The sequence below is a fragment of the Henckelia pumila genome, chromosome 2, assembly GCF_033568475.1.
Source record: "Henckelia pumila isolate YLH828 chromosome 2, ASM3356847v2, whole genome shotgun sequence".
NCBI classification, from domain to species: Eukaryota; Viridiplantae; Streptophyta; class Magnoliopsida; order Lamiales; family Gesneriaceae; genus Henckelia; species Henckelia pumila.
Window position 1 is genome coordinate 128,197,135 of NC_133121.1, and position 17,754 is coordinate 128,214,888.

Below are 17,754 nucleotides of genomic sequence, written 5' to 3' on the forward strand. Positions count from 1 at the left end.
GAGTAGTTTAACAACACAATGAACTCTTGAATCTTCAAAGCATGACTGGTCAAGATTAACATCTCTCTTGTTATTGTCTAACCTCTTTCAATATGCAATCATATGTATACTATTCCTCGAGAGATTAGTAGCAGAAGACATAATAGAAGCAAAAGGGGGTTACCAAGCTGATCATGAAAAATAGGAGGCATAGGATCAAGATGTCCAAGCTAATTGAGTTCTGATCAGTACAAAAACCTCAAGAATATAGAAACAACAATGGGCTTCATCAGAGTCTCCAGTATACTTGCTGATTGCCCTTCCTCTTTTACCAAAGCATAATTAACTCAATATTCTGCCTTTTTTATAGGCATCTCCATCATTTTTCCTGTGATGCTGATGACATGCTGCTTGTGTAAAGCAGGTACCCATGCCCGCCACTGTCCTGAGTCGACCCTAGCATGAACATTAGTAATGCTTATATAGCAATGCAGTAGTTAAAGCAGACAGAATAACGATACATATCTTCAATCCTTTATTTATCTGATTGATCACAAAAAATCCAATGCCAAAAGCTAGCTTTAAAAATCTTGCAAAGACGTATCTCTCCTTTCTTAGCTAATGGCTGCTCCAATCAACAATTTATTTGTTTAAAGGGCAGTAAACTGATCACTGATAAAACATTCACACTTGCATGAAAAAACAAAAAACAAAAAAACAAGTACTAGCAAAATTGGCTCTATTTCATTCAGTCAAGTTGAAATACTTTTCAGTTTTCACCTGCATTTTCTCAAATGTATAGTTAAACTTATTGTGTATTTTAAATTAATGGTAAAACCGAAACTCTTACACAAAACAAGGCCCAACCAGTTAACTTATATATTTTTTCTTTAAAAAAATTGTAAAAACTATTAGCACACATGTAATATCACCCGTTCATTGCGAACCTCTTTTAGAGATGAACAGGAATGTATGACACTTGGTCAGCAAACAATCTATGAAGCCAACTGGACAGCATAATATAACTCGTCGAGGCCGAGTCAAGAAGGTTAGTTCCAAAGTTGATGGCAATGCTTCCGATATTGTCTACGAAGGCTCCAATTACCCACTTTCCAACAGACGAGAGATCCAACTGTACAGATGTTTGGATATCACTATTAATTCATCAAAAAACATATTTGACCACACAAAATGTGTCTTAGAAAAATGCTCAGGCAAAGTATATTAAAATTTGTTGATGTAAAATATACAATATAAAATATGAGTTTGAATAGAAATAGGAAGAAAAATAATAGGAAATCTGGAGCTGTTGAAGGGGAATAGGGAGAGTCAACTATCATATGCCTATAGTCGATTCATAATCAGCAAACATGGCTCAGTCATACCTGAAACCTACAAGAGTCCCAATTTTGATATTTTGATCTTTGGTGCATGATTCTGAAATAACATCATAAAGCTAGAACAATTGTCGGTGTTAAAATCATAGCTGGTTTGCCAATTAAGACCACACGAAGCATCTTTGGCACACCGAACTTGAGCTTTGGCAAGAGCAATAGGTCCTCGGTTTCATTTCTGGGATCCACCAAATTGAAGTATCTCACAGAATATATCGTGACACTAGTCCTAAGATGAGATCATGCAAAATTATAAAGCTAATATTTGATCAGGGCCGGTAGTGAAGCATAGAGTTCAGCAAAGCACTGGAAGATCCAGTTGAGCAATTGTTCTCTTGGTAGTTCCAAAAGTAGTCCAGCCTACACCACACGAAATGAAAGATGTGAAAAGGCATAATTTGTAGGTCATTAATGATGTTCTCACCAAGTTACTCATGCAAGGAATTTTGTGAAAGGGAAAATAAATAATGCACAAGAAGACTTCAAAATGGAAACTAGACAGAGTTAACTTGTTTAACTGGCAACAGGCAACAATATAGTACACTATACATTTTCATTTGTAAACCACCAAGTTTGAAAGCAATACAAAAGCATTCTCCAAGCTCTCTAGTGTTCTTACAAACACTTACACACACTTGCGCAACAAAGTTTGCTTTCCTAGTACTCGCGAGGGGCGAAGTCAACGAGCGAAGGCCGTACGTGATCTTAGAAGGACTAAGTCCGTGACATTCTGCTCCTATAAAAATTGATGGTGTAATGATTCAAGAAGATACTAAACCTATTCACACAAACACGTACAACCACCTGGAGATCCTGAGGATTCAACTTCTTTCGAAATCCTTCATTAGTGAATATCTTTTTTAAAAAATAAAAATAAAAATTTGCATACCTTGATTGATCCATCCTCATAAATAAGAGAATTGCGGTGTATTTCAGACACCATAGAATCTCTTATCAGTCCGAAAACCTTTTCACTCATGTTCGTTTTCATGCAGACCATCTTCCCTGAAGCATATACATTAGTGATTCCCAAATCTGCGGACATTCTCCTGACATATAGTTTCTTTAAAAGAATTTCCATGGAATAAGGCTCTTTTCCATATTGGCGGCGCAGATTTTCAGTAAACTGAACGAGCTCCCACATGTCTTTCTCTGCAGCTTTCTCAGCTTCCTTGACTGTTTCCAGAGGATTCTCTAGATAATTGATGTATTCTGAAGGGAGATGATGATGTAAATTCATGTCGAACTGCATCGTGTCAAGGATGAGGGAATGAATGTGAATCCCAGAGTTAGTCATATATTCTGCTACATTTGAAAGAGATACACAGAAACAAATACCAGAAAAAAAAATACAAATATTCCAATTCATAAGAAATGTCATTTAAGACAACACTTCTTTTTATCCATGTGGTAACCAGATTACAAGAAAGAAAAGGAATAAAGTAGACCATGTATAGAACATAAACAGAATATAAACTAAATCAATAGGCCCCTAAAAAATTTAAATTGGCTGTAAAATGTGATCGTCTGTGGGCTCATTCACTTCAGCTCATGGGTATTTTACACATTTCTAGGTCTTCCTTCCCCATACATTGCATATGATGCTCCTAATCGACTCAGCTGCTACGAGATTTAACAATATGATGCAAGTCACTTGGAATGGTGAATAAAATCCTGACCTTTGAACAAGTTAAAATAGTTGATAAACTATCAAACATTGCAGTTTGCTTTTTTTCATTTATGATTTCATGTTTTAGATAATAATGTGACAATCTAGTGTGATAACCAATTTTTTTGCATGAATACAACATTAGCCCAAATTAACTAATTGCAACGTACTGATTAAAATCACTTTCATGGATACACGATCACTACATTGTTCTGAAACACTTCGGACAAAGAAACACATTGGAGAAATCATACTTCTAGAACCTAAAAACTGATGTATTCACGCCCTACTGAAACTAAAACAATCACCTAGAGATACTACTTGATATTATTAATAAAGGTTACAAGGTTTTCGTAAAAAAAAAAAAAAGAAACTGAAACAATCACACGTGAGAAGAAAGTAAAGCATCGTTTCAAACTACATATATTTTTCATTTTATTATTATTATTATTTTTTATTTTTTATTTTTATTTTTTTAAAAAAGGCATTAACATTTCAATTTCTTGTCCTGGAATTCATTTACTTCAACTTCTTGAAGGCCTCAAGGTAAGCAGGAGAAAAAGCATGAAGCCAATTCAAATGAAGGATATAAAAATGAATGCTAACAGAATGGTCCCTAGTGAAAGAAAGGAGTGTTGATTATCATAAGCTTACTAAACGTCAATGCATCCTCGACTATCTCGAAGTGTACTGTAATATTTCTTGAAGCATACAAATGAAGAGTGATTTAATTACTTAATACAAATAAACAATTAAATTAAATACCAAAAAAAAACATTCTGGTTTAATTTTTTTTAGATATTAAAATTATTTTAAATTCAATCTAATAATTGAGTCAAACTATTAAAGAATTTGACTTCCCAAGGCAAATGGAATGTATACCTATGACAAGAGAGAAGAGATTGAAAAAAATATCCTTTCTTTTAAACAACAATTAAATAAGCTTCCAAAGGGAAAAAAGTGTTCTGGTTGCTTAGCACCAATACAACTTGCTAAATGGTACAGCAAGAGTAATGTTTTGAAGTGTCTTGTCAAAAGAGAGCACTACCTGCACAGATTGGAAAGAAACAGGGACCACACGGTGTTCATCAACCTGCAGGACAAAAATAGTTTGTGAATTGGAGAAAAATAGTAAGTCAACAGTGATGGATTAAGCTGCGATATTTGAGAAAGCGTCATAAAATTGTGCAAATACATGATTTTTTTCAAATGACACAGCGTGCCTTAACAAACCTTGGATAGGCTTTCAAAAAGCATTTCAAAGAAAAGATCAATCCCCACATTTCCGACATCCCCGGTTTGTTGTTCACCAAAGATGTTACCAAAACCTCTAATTGCCATATCTCTTTCTGCAAGGTGAAAACCTTGACCAAGATCCCGGCAATCTTCAAGTGCAGAAAGCCTTTCCTAAAGCATCAAAAATCATTTTTTATATCATAGAAGAGCGTGTTCTATCAGATTAATATAGATGAAGTACTGATATGATGGACAAAACTGTATTGTTGCATTGGTATTAACTGAAGCATGAAGATGGACATACAAGTGCCTGATCAGAAAGCAATGACTTGTCCGGGTAAAATAAGAACGCATGAGCCTCCTTATCTGCTCGGCCCACCCGTCCACGCAACTGGAAAATCAAAGGAATTGTCAAGGTATGTATGCAAAACATTACAAATGAAACAATATCATGAACAAGTGGAGTATTATTTTGTTCAGTATATACAGAGCAAACAAACTATGAAACTGAAAGTAGTCAGAGTTAGCAAGAAACTAAACATTGTTGCTTCTACATTGTGTTAATCAGCAGTTATCACGCAGGGTTAATTGAGCGAAGTTTAAAGTGAGAGCATCTAAGCTCTGGAACCAAAGAAAGGCTAAACACACAATATGTGAAAAATTAACATAAAACGTGAACAAAAGTGAAGAAATAGAAGGGTGCATCGTAGCTTTGGTTGTGGTAGAAAAAATAAACTCCAACACAATACAATTTCAACCGTTCAACCTCATCCTAAATTCTACCTGCTTGAAATTTCAAGAGAGTGTGAAAAACACCTGATACAATTGTGCAAGGCCAAATTGCTGAACTTCCTGGATAATAATGGTGTTCGCATTTTGAATGTCAAGTCCACTTTCAACTATATTTGTGCATATCAAAATCTTAATGTGTCCAAGGCAAAACTTTTCCATGGTGCCCTCAAGCTGTCTTGAGTTTTGCTGCAAAGGGACAAAAACTTACATGAAGAAAAGTTAAACAAGTCACGACACTTTTAGCCCAGTAAATTTTATCAACCAAATTACAGAACCATGCATTAAAGCCACATCACCTTTGTGGTTTTTCAAAAAAAAATCTCGAAGGTTTGCCTCCATAATTTCGACTGCTTGTTAATAGTCTCATCAAATAAAACTATGTCACAACTCACAACAAATATCAGAGCTTATACTGATGTACAATGTTGGTATTTCATCTAATACTAATTGCAGAAAAGGGTGAAATATGACATGCCTAAAATTGATAGGAAAAATCCTTTTGTCACATGTTGACTATAGTAATTACTACTACATCATAAATAACTTCAATCACCTCACATTCATGACATAAACCGCTCCTTCCTATAACACCCATCATATCATTTTAGATATTATATCAGATACCTTCTAAATGAATAAATATAATTCTTAAATCATTACGTCTTCCCATTATCTTTCATACAACATAATTTGGCTCCTCAGAAAATCTTTTTAACCAAATTGATTACTGAAAGTGATGTATCAACCATAATTATTTGCTCAACTTTTCTGTCTCAAGTCTGCATAGTGTGATTGACAAGGTCAGTTTGGCTATAACTGCAACTTTAACCACGATCATATATTATTTTATCTCAAGTCTCTTATAAAAAAGTTCAATCATCCAGGTTTCTCTAAGATCTTCCAAGCATGCCCATCAGCAATAATCATCAGATCCACTAAGCATCACTTTCTTCAACAATGTAAAAGTATCGTCATTACCACATATTTACAGTGAATGCACACTCACCAAAATGTGAAAACTAGGACAAACTTTTTTGGACTAACTGTTAGTTCCGACTCTAACCAGATACAGCATCATCCAAATATTTCATAAACTCTTGCTTAACACTTCATCTGGTCCCAGGTGTGAGTCATACACTCAAGAGAAAGTTTGGATGGTAACTGGAGCCCAATATAAATAATTAAGGGAGAATACCTTTCCATGAGCTATTGCTATCTCAATATGTGGAAAATGTTCTTCCAGAAATTCCATAACCATTTCAAGCCCTGTAAATGGTGCACAAGCTTATGATTATGTCTGTGGTGCTATGTGAAGACATGTCCTTATGCAATACATGGAAAGGTCTATATTGAGGCTACCTTTAATACGAGGCAAAACATAAAAAACCTGGCCACCACGGTCCAGCTCATACTTGATAGCGGCTATCACTTTGTCTTTCGTGAATGCAAAAAGATGGGTTCGTATTGGGACCCTCTCTGGAGGCGGTGTTGATATTAAACTGCAGTGAGAAAACAGAAAATGATAGGAGTGAAAAAGTTTGATACATAAGATGAAATTCTAAAAGGCATATATGAGCAATCAAGAGAAATAGGGATGCCAAACAAGCTAGCAGCCGCTTAAATTTTCTCTATCGGTAACAATGGATACCCAAGATCATTATTGTATAATGTAAGTGGTTAATAATGCAATAAGGTGAAACAAATTATTCAACTTCATAGAAATGCTTGTTTCTTACTCTTCCGTTAATTACCCCAAATTTATGTGGCATATTCTTATCCCAGCACTGCATTCATTCCCATAGAAAAGATAAATATTAGGAGACATCACATGCTATCATATTGAACAAGTACCTGGCATCACGAAACCCGGTTAATGCTAAATAAAGTGTTCTCGGAATAGGTGTTGCCGAAAGCGTGAGCACATCAACTGAACTTTTGAATGAGGCAATCCTCTCTTTCTGTTTTACTCCAAATCTCTGGATACAAAAATTGCATACAAGCAGGTGGGTAATGCTTTAAAAAATTAATAGAAGAAATCCAACAGTTGTGAAAATTATAACCAAACAATGGCTACTTGAAGATAGAGATTTCACATTTTCTCTTCTTCTGGTTACACGAAGTACTTTGATTATGTGTACATTTCTCCTGCTAATCTCATATACGAGTTACCCATATACCAATAGATACCTAATGTCTTTTGAGGTATATGGGATTCAAACCTAGATACCCAAATGAAATTTATCTTTTAAAAAAAGTAAAAAACCCACTACCAAAAATGGACTTTCAAATGTAGAGAAAGATGATGGTGAATATGCATTACTTATATGGAAATCCATATAATGGCACAATATTAGGTAGAAATAACAGCAAAGAGTTGGACATGTTGATTTTACCTTTCATGGGACAGATATGAAGATGGATGCATCTTCCGAGTTTGAATTTTATTATTTGGAATTTTATTGAGGAATGTTACAGAATGACTAAGGTTGGGTTTACAGAAGTTCTTTTGCTGGGAACATGCCATTTAAAATTCAGGCAATACTCAGTTATAGTCACTGGTAGTTGAGGTTTTTTACATGAATCCAAAAAATACTTAAATATTCTTTTTTTAAGAGAGACAGCCTCGAGCAGCATTAAACTTCCTACTAGAAGGGTTTTAACTCACATAAGTCCAGCGATAAGCATATGAAGCAGGAGATTTATAGGTCTCAAACCTTTGGATTGAACTAGGTCCATGTTCTGTTAAAAAATATTCAAATCCACTTAACAGCTAAGCTTTTGAAATCTGGTTCGGTTACCAAGAATTTAAAATACTGGCAATTTAAATCAATAAAGTTGGCAATCTAAAGTAATCATATACACAATTCAAATTCCTTTTCCTATCAAAGCACTAGTACTGAAGTGAAAAGCTCATAAAAATATAGTATGTCACAGGCATAACCGCATAATTACTTTGTTTAGATTCAATAGTCAAAAACCAAAAGTTGGGTCCACTGCATCAATTCAATCTTGACAGCATTTGATATGGGAGACCTCCAGGGTTTGATTATTCCATCATCTAAAACTAAGAAAGGGGCAACCGCCTTTGATTTATAGTTTGAGAAAGCTGGTCCATAGTGATTTTTATTGAGTAATTCAGTAAATGTTTGACCATTGAAGAAGATGCTGAAAGCTGAATGCTCACTTAATTTTTTCCGAACCAGTTCAGATACACTCGGTACTGCAGGCGTAGGGTAGCTTGTTACTGAAACATATATTTATGTTAGGAATTTTAAAAGGATATGAATATGAATAAGATAGAAATCCTTCAGAATGCAAGCTTAAGGATGCTGACCATCCAATCATAAAAATGAAAACTAAACCTCGCAAAACTTTAGCAGAATGGATTTCCACTCATTTGGCAGCTCAAAATAAAATTAAAGGAATTTAATTCATTGAAGAATGAAGGCACGCACAATGACGAGTGTGAAGAATCAAGTGGATGAATATCTGTAAAAGAATTAGAAGTAGACAAACCTGCTCCTCATCGATAACAAGCAACCCAAGGTTACTATAAACAACACGATTTCCCAGTAGCGAGTGAGTACCGACAATGATGTCTAGATCACCATGTTTAATCATATTTAAATGAGCCTCTTTTTCCAACTTGGTCTGCATGTTCAATGTGACAGAATTAATATGTCAAAATATTACTATTGACTCATCGAAAAATTATTTTGATCACTCAAAAATGAATAATTGAAGCAGAATGTATGATAAAACATGAACGTGGATGGCAAATTAGGAAGAAACATAAGCAGAAAACTGCAAAAATTTAAGGATTATAGGGTATAAAGTCAACTATCACATGCCAGGGGTAGATTGAAAACCAGCAGGAATGAAACTGCTCGATCATACCTGAAACCTACTTAAGAGTCCAACTTTGATGTTAGGATAACTGGAAAACCTTTCTGAAATAACATCAAAATGTTGTTTGGCAAGCACTATTGTTGGCGCTAAAATCATAGCTTGCTTGCCAGCCGAGACCACACAAAATATGGCACGCACTGCAACTTCAGTTTTACCAAAACCAACATCCCCACAAATCAGTCTATCCATGGGGGTTTCTCTCTCTGTCAAATCCCTCTCCACGTCCATGAAAGCCTAAAAATATATAAATTATGAGATAAATGAACATTACACAATAGTATCTACAAGTGTAAATGTGAATATTAAATTAATTGAGTTGAAAAATGAATTGATCCAAAGTAATGAGGGACTGAGGGTTTTCATAAAAATATTATCCAAATATTAGAGAGTAGTGATTCGGTTAGAGCAGAAATGACCGGATAAGTGCATAGACATCTGAGAAGGAATTATCTCGAGTAGAAATACTAAAATCTCTACTAAATGGATTCAAAACTAGTAAATTTGGAAGTGATGAAGAAAATACAGTAAGTACCTGTTTTTGGTCTGGAGTTGGCTCAAATGGAAACTGAGATGCAAACTCAGACATGGAAGAACTTTTAGGGTAGGGAGGCCGCTTCTGTTTCAATCTATGCAAGTACAATTCCATCAGGTCAACAACCATTTTCTGAACCGCAACTTTGCCCTTTATCCTTCTCCTTTCCCATGCACTGGTATCGCTCAATTTGCTTAGAGTCCTTGGTTTTTTGGTTTCGCTTGGTCTGTTAGCAGAGGAAAAAAGTAAAAGAGCATAACAATTGGTAGGTCAAATTTGCCTTATCATTGCCAATTCCATCGATACTAGGAAACACTTGCTAACTTAATTTTTCAAGCGATATCAAAGGATACTTTTGGACAAGGAAGGGTGACGTGAATAAACAATATTTTCTTCTAAAGAGTGAATTGCATTGAGTACCGTTTTGAAAGTAAAGATTAGAGAAGATTATGGCATCATTTAACTATGGCAGGACACAAAATGAGTCAAGAGTCAACTGAGAATCACCAAATGTGATTTTTTGCAATTTAATTCAAACGTAATCATCAGAAACAAGTGCTTGCCAATCAACTTTTTAGCGGGGAGATTAAATTGAGGATTTACAAACAGAGAGGGGAAAGGGATCTGAAACACCTACAAATTGTAACGGTAGAGCACACGAGATGCCTGCCTAACAGGAAGCTTGGCCATTCCATCTGCGAACTCTATGTAAACATACTCAATTGGGTCCAAGGAACCATTTGGAACATCATATTTTACCCCCACAAATCGTCCAATGCCAATTTTCTTGTGCACAACATAATCTCCAGAATGGAGGGAATGCGGATCGACCTTGTAACTGAAGGCATCTCCAGTCCCATACGCATTGCTCCCCTTGAGCTTCTTCAAACCCCTCTGCTGCTGCTCTTTCACCAGCTGAATGTACTTGTCGGCCTCCTCGGACTCCACGGATGGCCTGGACGACGGGAAATCTCTCTTGCTATGCTCCCGCCGAATCCTCTCGTTAAGCAGAGATATGGCGTCACCCCCCTCTGATGGAACAGAAATACATAACTAAGACAAATGGGCAGATTACAAAGATGCCAGAGAAATCGAAACAACTGTGGAGTTGAAAGACCAAATGCTGGATTGAACCCAATTCGAAGGACTGAGTGCATTCACCTTACCTGAAAAACATTTGACGGAAATCGTCTTTCTTGTACCAGAAGATGTATAGCAGAGATATCCCAAAGACAGAGCTGAAGTGGTGAAGCGCAAACAGCCGCAGATGCTGATAACTCTACAATTAGGATGGCGATGGAACATGGAGGTCTCCGGCGGCAGTGAGCGATTCCTCGACCGGAAAGCGGATGCTCCCACTGTTTGACTATAAGCGGCAATCGCCATTACGGTGGCTAGCCAAGTTCGTTATTATCTGTAGCTAAAAACATCAGCCACCTGATTTCTGATGATGATGATAACGGAAAACGGCTCGAAATCAATTGGGCAATGGATAAGTCCATTCCAATCACCTCAAAAAGCCCATTAAAATTAAGAAAGCTTGACACGGGCTGGTGGCCTAACAGTATAAGTCCCAAGTCCAACAAAGGGATAATCCGTTTATCAAATGTAGAGACTTTTAACTTCGACCCGGTGGATGCGAACCCATTTTTTCGAGCGAATCTGTCCCATAAGATTTACTTGATATAATTTATTAAATTAATATGGTTTATAAGTTATTATAAAGTAGTTGGTTTTGTAGAAATCACAAATTTAACAAGGCATCAATTTTCCATACGAGAGATCAGAAGTTTAATCCATTAATAATCAAACAAAGAGTGGAAATATATCATTGGAAAATACGACATAGCATCATGATAAGATCTTTATTTTAAAGATGTCATCATGTTCGTTAACCATCATACATAAATCAAAGATTACGGGATACTACTAGAGCAACGGATGAGCCTGTATTAGCTGAATGCCTAACATAGATAATACATAGCTATTATTTCTTATTTAGTTATTATCATTGTACATCGCCTCAATCTAAAGACTAAATTTAGAGCAAAGCTTCATGGAGATAGATGTTTTCCTCTCACATTAGGCCGACTAAGGTTTATCTTCATCCGACGGTTGGCATTGCCCGGGGATAGAATCCGAATCAACGAAGAACTCCTCGACTGCAAGAAGCCCAGAACAAGTGAGAAAAGAAACATGAAATATTTCGGGCCATAATTAAAAAACACAACTCACATGCATTTGCATTCTTAGTCAGAAGTGAAGTAAAACTATGAAGCATTACCTATATCCTCTTGTTCCGGAGAATCGAGTAGAATATCTGAATCAGAAGGCAAAAATGGCGATCCGGGATAATTTCCGAGAGCTCCCAAGTCTGCATTTTAATATGTAGTAGAAAGTTTCAAAAAAATATGACAGGCTCTGCAGCTAGGAAGTTTCAAGAAAATATGCAGTTCCGTGTATAGCAGGTATATAAACCCTTAGCTTGCATGCTTATACGTTATTGTGACATATGAGCATCAAATCTTGTTCCAAACAGAACGAAATTAAATTCAGAACATGCAAAAGGTTCGGTTATATTAGAATTTACCTCCCAAGTTTGATAAATCTGCAGTTAGGTCTGAAAGACTGAAATTCCATGGAATCTGAGCCAAGGATCTGAGTGAATCTCTGGAATTCCCAGCTCCGCTGTCTTGGGAAAGCTGCAGTCCCACCGAACCAGCCACGTCCGTCGTGAAAGCCGTATCAAGGGCTGAATTGTCCACGGCCATGCCTGATATTTCCGATGCAGTAAAGGGAAAATGGCTACTTGATGCCACTGAAGTAGGGCTAGCAGGCAAATCTGACATGGATGAGAGTCCGTTGTTTGGTGGCATAACGGGAGATACATCAGCAGCAGTATTGTCGATCACCATTCTGAAATAAAAATCCGTTTATAAGCACAGAGATTTGGTTAGATAATTAGTGATATAATCCAAAATAACAATAGTATCAAAGAGTTAATTTTGTCAGATCCTAACAATTATCTCCCTCTTCAAGTTTAAAAGTTGCTACCATCACAAATAAGTCTCCCCCGTAATTTCTCCACAATAAAAATTAAACAGAAAAATAGAGTTCGGGATACACTGAGTAAAAGAGAATCCTCACTCATTTCCAGAATTCATCCGCATCGGAAGATAATTTCCCGGAGCTGGAATTCCATTGACAATGTGACAGTTGGGTGTGGGAAAGCCCATGGGATCAATATGAGGTTGCCCTGTAGCAGGAACTGGAGGCTGCTGCATGACTGGGTATCCCATCGGTAAGTTGTTGACTGCACTGCAAAGAAGCACCATTGAATATTGATGATAATATAAATGTAACATGTTACACCATTAAATAAGATAGTGTAAATATTTGGACAAGTGTTTTCATGGCAAGTCATTTTTTTTTTGACTCCGCACTTCTTTTTTCAATTCAGAGAGAGCGAAAGGTCAACAACAGATATTTTAAAATTCTTGCCACCAATACTTGGAAGGATTACTGAGAAGCTTGGTTCTAGACGGACATGAACTAGAGAACAGATAATTTTACACTTGAATAAAGCACCAAAAGGTGAGTCTAACCGGGCATTGGATGGATTCCATTCTGCATTGGATGAATTCCATTCTGCGCAGGAGCCAAGGGAACCTTAGGAGGCACTTGATACCTCATCAGATGATACTGATGCTCGAGCAAGTGGTTAAATGAGATAATTTGCTTTTTCAATTTCAGCCTTATATAGTATGCCCGGAAAAATTCAGAATTTTCTTCTTCTAGTTTCTGCCATACTATTTGTGGAATGAATGGAAGGATGCATAAAAAAAAGGTTAATAATACTGAAAACATCCTTGCACGATGAAGGAAATACGCGTCAAAATCATCACGCATGTTTGACAGAAGGGTTTCTATCACAACTGAAAGACACATACCTAATGAGGTGAATCCAGGATCTATTCGGGCACGATTAAGTAGGGTCTTTACCACCTCATCTCTATTCATATATAACTGAAGACATCTTTCAATCAGATTCTGAACCTGTAGTAGATATGTTAAATCAATTAAAACAGATAACCACAGTATGAAAGTTGTTGCATAAAACTTAAAAGAAAAAGGGTTCAAAAATTTATAGTTGGCTTACAAGTTCAATATCCTCACGGGACACTTTTCTCTTGTCATTGCTTGATACTGAAACTGAGGCCGAGTCTGGTACAGGAGTCTCAGTGGCATTGTTTGGATGTTCACTTTGGCTATCATTTAAAACAAGATTAGTAGGCTTTATGTCCCGAGTGTTTGGTGGATCCTGCATAAGGTTCTTTAAGTCAGTCAAAAGAAAAGCAGACTAAACAGTCATAATTTCAAGGATCTAAAAATACTGACATTCAGAATGAGCAAAATGTTTAACATGTTTTTCCATATTATAGTTATACAGAGTTAACTCCATAGCTAACCTTTCGTGATGCAAAATCTCCATTTATAGGCAATTTATAGCTTCAAACAACCATTTTGCATTCAATGTTTGCCTGGTTATTAGACTTGAAGAAGAAAACTGAATCACATGGTAAAAACAATATTCATCTGCTACGAACAACAAAACGGTAAATGGATGTGCCGTCACAAAGAAGAAAAACACAAACAAAGAAAGAAAATGCAGACATTATCTTCTTGTAACTAAATATATACAATTAACCTTTGCATCTCAATTTTCTTTTCTTTTTCTCCTTCCCGTGTTGATATCAAGAATAAATGGTAAGTATCCAAATGCAAAATCTATGCTGCAATTTTCAGGAAGAATATACAAAAAAGGCAATGCATATCTGATGGTTTTAAACCAGAAATCAAAAACAAAAATTCAATTCTAGCAACACATAAGTTATTCTCCTCCAAAAAAAAAAATCAACTTCAATTACAGTTGGGAAAAGAAAATGTTATCCATTAGAAAACTTAAAGGAGGGTTCAAATATAAGAGTAACCTGTGTGCTCTTCATTTTATCTAAAAGCCAGTTGATAATGGCTCTCCATGAAGCTTTTGTATCTCTTAAAGGTATTTAATTTTACCCACTTTAAACTGAGGCACTTCTTCACCTGAAAGAAATAATGTGTCGCTAAGAAGTGAATATTCGTATTTTGGCATGAAATTATCTGAAATATTATTGTCTTCAGTTTCGCAGGATTACGGACACATAATTTATTAGCCTAGTAAACCAATCATAGGACAAATCAACGGTTTTAAGCATACATCTGGCATCAAAATTATATTTATTTTACCATCATTTCAAAAGTGTAATGCATATCACAACCAAATATAAATATCCGACAAGCAAATATCATCACCTAGAAAATCAATTGGTCAATTATTGCAATAATGATATCAAGTTGTACGTAGTTGTGAAACATGTGTTACAGGACATGTAGGTACTATGCTGCATTAAACCTACGAAATCCATGTTGAGCAAAAAAGTTGAAGGATCTTGGGTTTCAGATCTCTAGAAGATGGTTTGAGTTACTCATATGCAGCACATACAACCACTTGTGATTAGAGAAAGAGGACTGACGTTGTCGGAAAAAAAATTAGTGCTGACTGAAGGTGACCATTAGTCCATTTTCCGAATCTACCACCAGGAATATCCATGTGTGTCGAAAGCTGGTCATTTACCGTCAACATGATATGATTGTCAACAAAGATTAGGGATTCAAACTACAGCAGTCTCATTCCGCTGGAGGTAAATTTTAATTGTAAGTATAGGATTCAAATTATTATCCTTTTCCCACGGTAAACACTACAGACTCTTCGGTGGTATTGATCCAAATAAGCCACAAAAAGGCAGAAGGGGCTCTTCAATCCCCAAATAGGAGAAAGGGTAATTTTTTACCCTCAAATTCAAGTGTACCCCATGATGCGTATCATGTTCCCCAGAAAACTCAAGGAAGTCCAAAGTCGCAATCAAGAATTACTGCTATAAAAATTCGATATTTTCCCTTCACAAGGACACTACTTATCGGCTAAGCCAAATTCCATCTGATTCCCGCATTTCCTCTTGAGTTTCAAATCTCAGGAACTTAGCTCATCACACAAAAAATGTCCGGCAAACCCATTCAGAAAGAGATTGCAGACACACACAATCACCATCAGCACTGTAACCACAAGCTCCAAACGGGCAACATTTTTACAACGTCGACAGACAGAAAAATGACTTAGTTTCCGCGCATCTAATTAGCCACAAGCAGTAGTGGGGGGAGTGAAGGTCCAGCCATGTGGTGGTCGGCTGTCTTCGATATTGTATGGTTTTCGTACACTAAGGGGTGAAATGTATTTTGCCTCCTAAAGTTGGAGCATTTTACTTCCGCCATCAACTAAAATTACTCCGCTAGAAACCAAGAGAGCTTAATTTAGTCCCAATAGCCAGAACAGGCGCGCGCCAAACTTGCGGGCCTATTACTACATTCAAACAGTTCATCATGAAAGACGAGACGTTTAGCAGATACAGTTTATTGATAAATCCACAACAGTCAATGTTTAGCACCAAGATTTTATACTTTATAACAAGACAAGAATATTAATATTCTAACTCTTCACTATAATCAAGGCAATAGCATTTCTTGTTTTTCCACAACATGTTTGAAGCAAGAATGATGATCTGAGAGAAGAAAAAACCCAAAAAAAACAAATTTATTTTCTCTTACATAACTGAAAACATCAAATTTTCAATCTTTTGCAGATATCCATCAACGGGTGCAAAATCTTCCCGTATATTTTAATTTTAACCCATAAACATACATCCATCCAAATCTAAGAATTCCCATATCCACGATAACTTAAATAGTAGAAAAGATCTACAGAATTTGAAAGCACAATTCTCATTATTATGAAAAATGATAGACCCACATGGATTTAAAATAAATAAATCAAGAAAGTACCTTTTTAAGCAGCTTGAACTTCAACCGCTCGAAAAGGTCCAATCTTTAGGATTATATCGACAAATTATCCAACACCAGTAAAGTAAAAGCAGATTCGGACTAAAATTTCAATATGAGAAGCGAGAGTTCAAGAACTCTCTATCGTGTTTGCCTCAGCTTGCATTGCGAAAACCAAGAAAATGTATGCTTATATTATTGAAGAGAAAGAAAATTGGGAACAGAAGTGGAGCAACTGAGCATTTTTCCCCATGGTGAAGTTGGTCGGAGTCATGGAGGATCTGCTTTCGGTTAAAAATGGTGGCTGTGAATCATGTGAGAGGTTTTATTATGGTTTTGTTGTTGCTGTCACTGGCGAGGGTGGCGCGTGTTCGTGTTGTGATAAGTTTGACATGGAGACGAGAGAGAGAGAGAGAGAGAGAGAGAGAGAGAGAGATTTAATTTTCAAAAACAGAGAGAGAGAGAGAGAGAGAGAGAGAGAGAGAGGCCGAGAAATCTGCACCGTGACCCAAATTATGTGAGTTATTAAAAAATGGAATATCAATTTTGATTTTGTTGGCAAGTGTGTCCGACCAAGGGGAAGATAGGGGATTTTAGCTTCTAACATCAAATATAATTCGGGATTAGTTTTCACATCATGAGATTTCGAATATGTTTGCTGAGTATAAGCTCCTTAAATTTACTTGAGATTTTGATATAAATACATTTTAATTGGGTATATTACTTATATCATGCGTGAGAAACAAAATCTAACAAAATTAATCTATTGACATATACATTTCAAGTATCAACCAAATCAAATCGGATGTGTGATTATAATTTTTAGGTATGGAATATTAACACTTTTTTGGGTCAAATAAAGTAATTGCTGAAAATATGACTCTCTCTCTCACACACACATATATATATATTAGGCACATGTAGCTTAAATTAAATATCACTGTATCAGTACTCAACTTAATTTGGGTACATGACTGTAATTTATTTTTTATTTTTAAGTTCAGTGAACTGAAATGAAAAAATATGTCAGCTCATAGACTTATAACTAATTTTTTCTTACACGAAAACTCAATCATAACTTATGTCTTCAATCATAACTTATTTGGAGTTAAGACGAATCTCAATTCACCCAATTTATACTTTTCAAGTTTACTATATGTATAACATATAATATTCAATCTCGCGTTATTCTCGTCATATTATTTATTTATTTAGTAACTATTTATTTACATCAATCAAATCATTAATTATTTATATTATATCAATCAAATCATTGAATTTAAATTACTATATTATCATTATAAATAATA

General features: G+C 35.8%; 2 protein-coding genes across 9 annotated transcripts; both read right to left on the reverse strand.

The window, feature by feature from the left end:
• Positions 1-48: 48 nt before the first annotated feature.
• LOC140883463 (ATP-dependent DNA helicase At3g02060, chloroplastic) lies at positions 49-10,948 on the reverse strand. 2 transcript variants are annotated; one of them, XM_073289934.1, is made up of 16 exons: positions 10,678-10,948; positions 10,149-10,542; positions 9,512-9,737; positions 8,968-9,213; positions 8,587-8,721; positions 6,922-7,046; positions 6,430-6,569; positions 6,266-6,336; positions 5,095-5,256; positions 4,583-4,669; positions 4,276-4,449; positions 4,091-4,135; positions 2,263-2,619; positions 1,365-1,733; positions 927-1,111; positions 49-435 (listed from the first exon to the last, which is right to left on the reverse strand). In XM_073289934.1, exons 1-14 carry the CDS (start codon positions 10,895-10,897, stop codon positions 1,632-1,634), a joined length of 2,484 nt encoding a protein of 827 aa, XP_073146035.1. In that variant the 5' UTR covers positions 10,898-10,948; the 3' UTR covers positions 49-435; positions 927-1,111; positions 1,365-1,631. The 2 variants fall into 2 exon arrangements, with proteins under 2 accessions (XP_073146035.1, XP_073146036.1); XM_073289935.1 differs by having other exon boundaries at positions 912-1,111.
• A 387-nt stretch (positions 10,949-11,335) lies between these two features.
• On the reverse strand, positions 11,336-16,912 carry LOC140881958 (uncharacterized). Of its 7 annotated transcripts, none has more exons than XM_073287648.1 (9): positions 16,448-16,906; positions 14,503-14,614; positions 13,671-13,832; positions 13,462-13,567; positions 13,117-13,320; positions 12,659-12,824; positions 12,102-12,427; positions 11,796-11,885; positions 11,336-11,673 (listed from the first exon to the last, which is right to left on the reverse strand). In XM_073287648.1, exons 2-9 carry the CDS (start codon positions 14,515-14,517, stop codon positions 11,603-11,605), a joined length of 1,140 nt encoding a protein of 379 aa, XP_073143749.1. In that variant the 5' UTR covers positions 14,518-14,614; positions 16,448-16,906; the 3' UTR covers positions 11,336-11,602. The 7 variants fall into 7 exon arrangements, with proteins under 7 accessions (XP_073143749.1, XP_073143752.1, XP_073143753.1 ...); XM_073287651.1 differs by lacking the exon at positions 16,448-16,906 and adding an exon at positions 13,981-14,107; XM_073287652.1 differs by lacking the exon at positions 16,448-16,906 and adding an exon at positions 13,981-14,078 and having other exon boundaries at positions 14,503-14,606.
• Between the last annotated feature and the right edge of the window lie 842 nt (positions 16,913-17,754).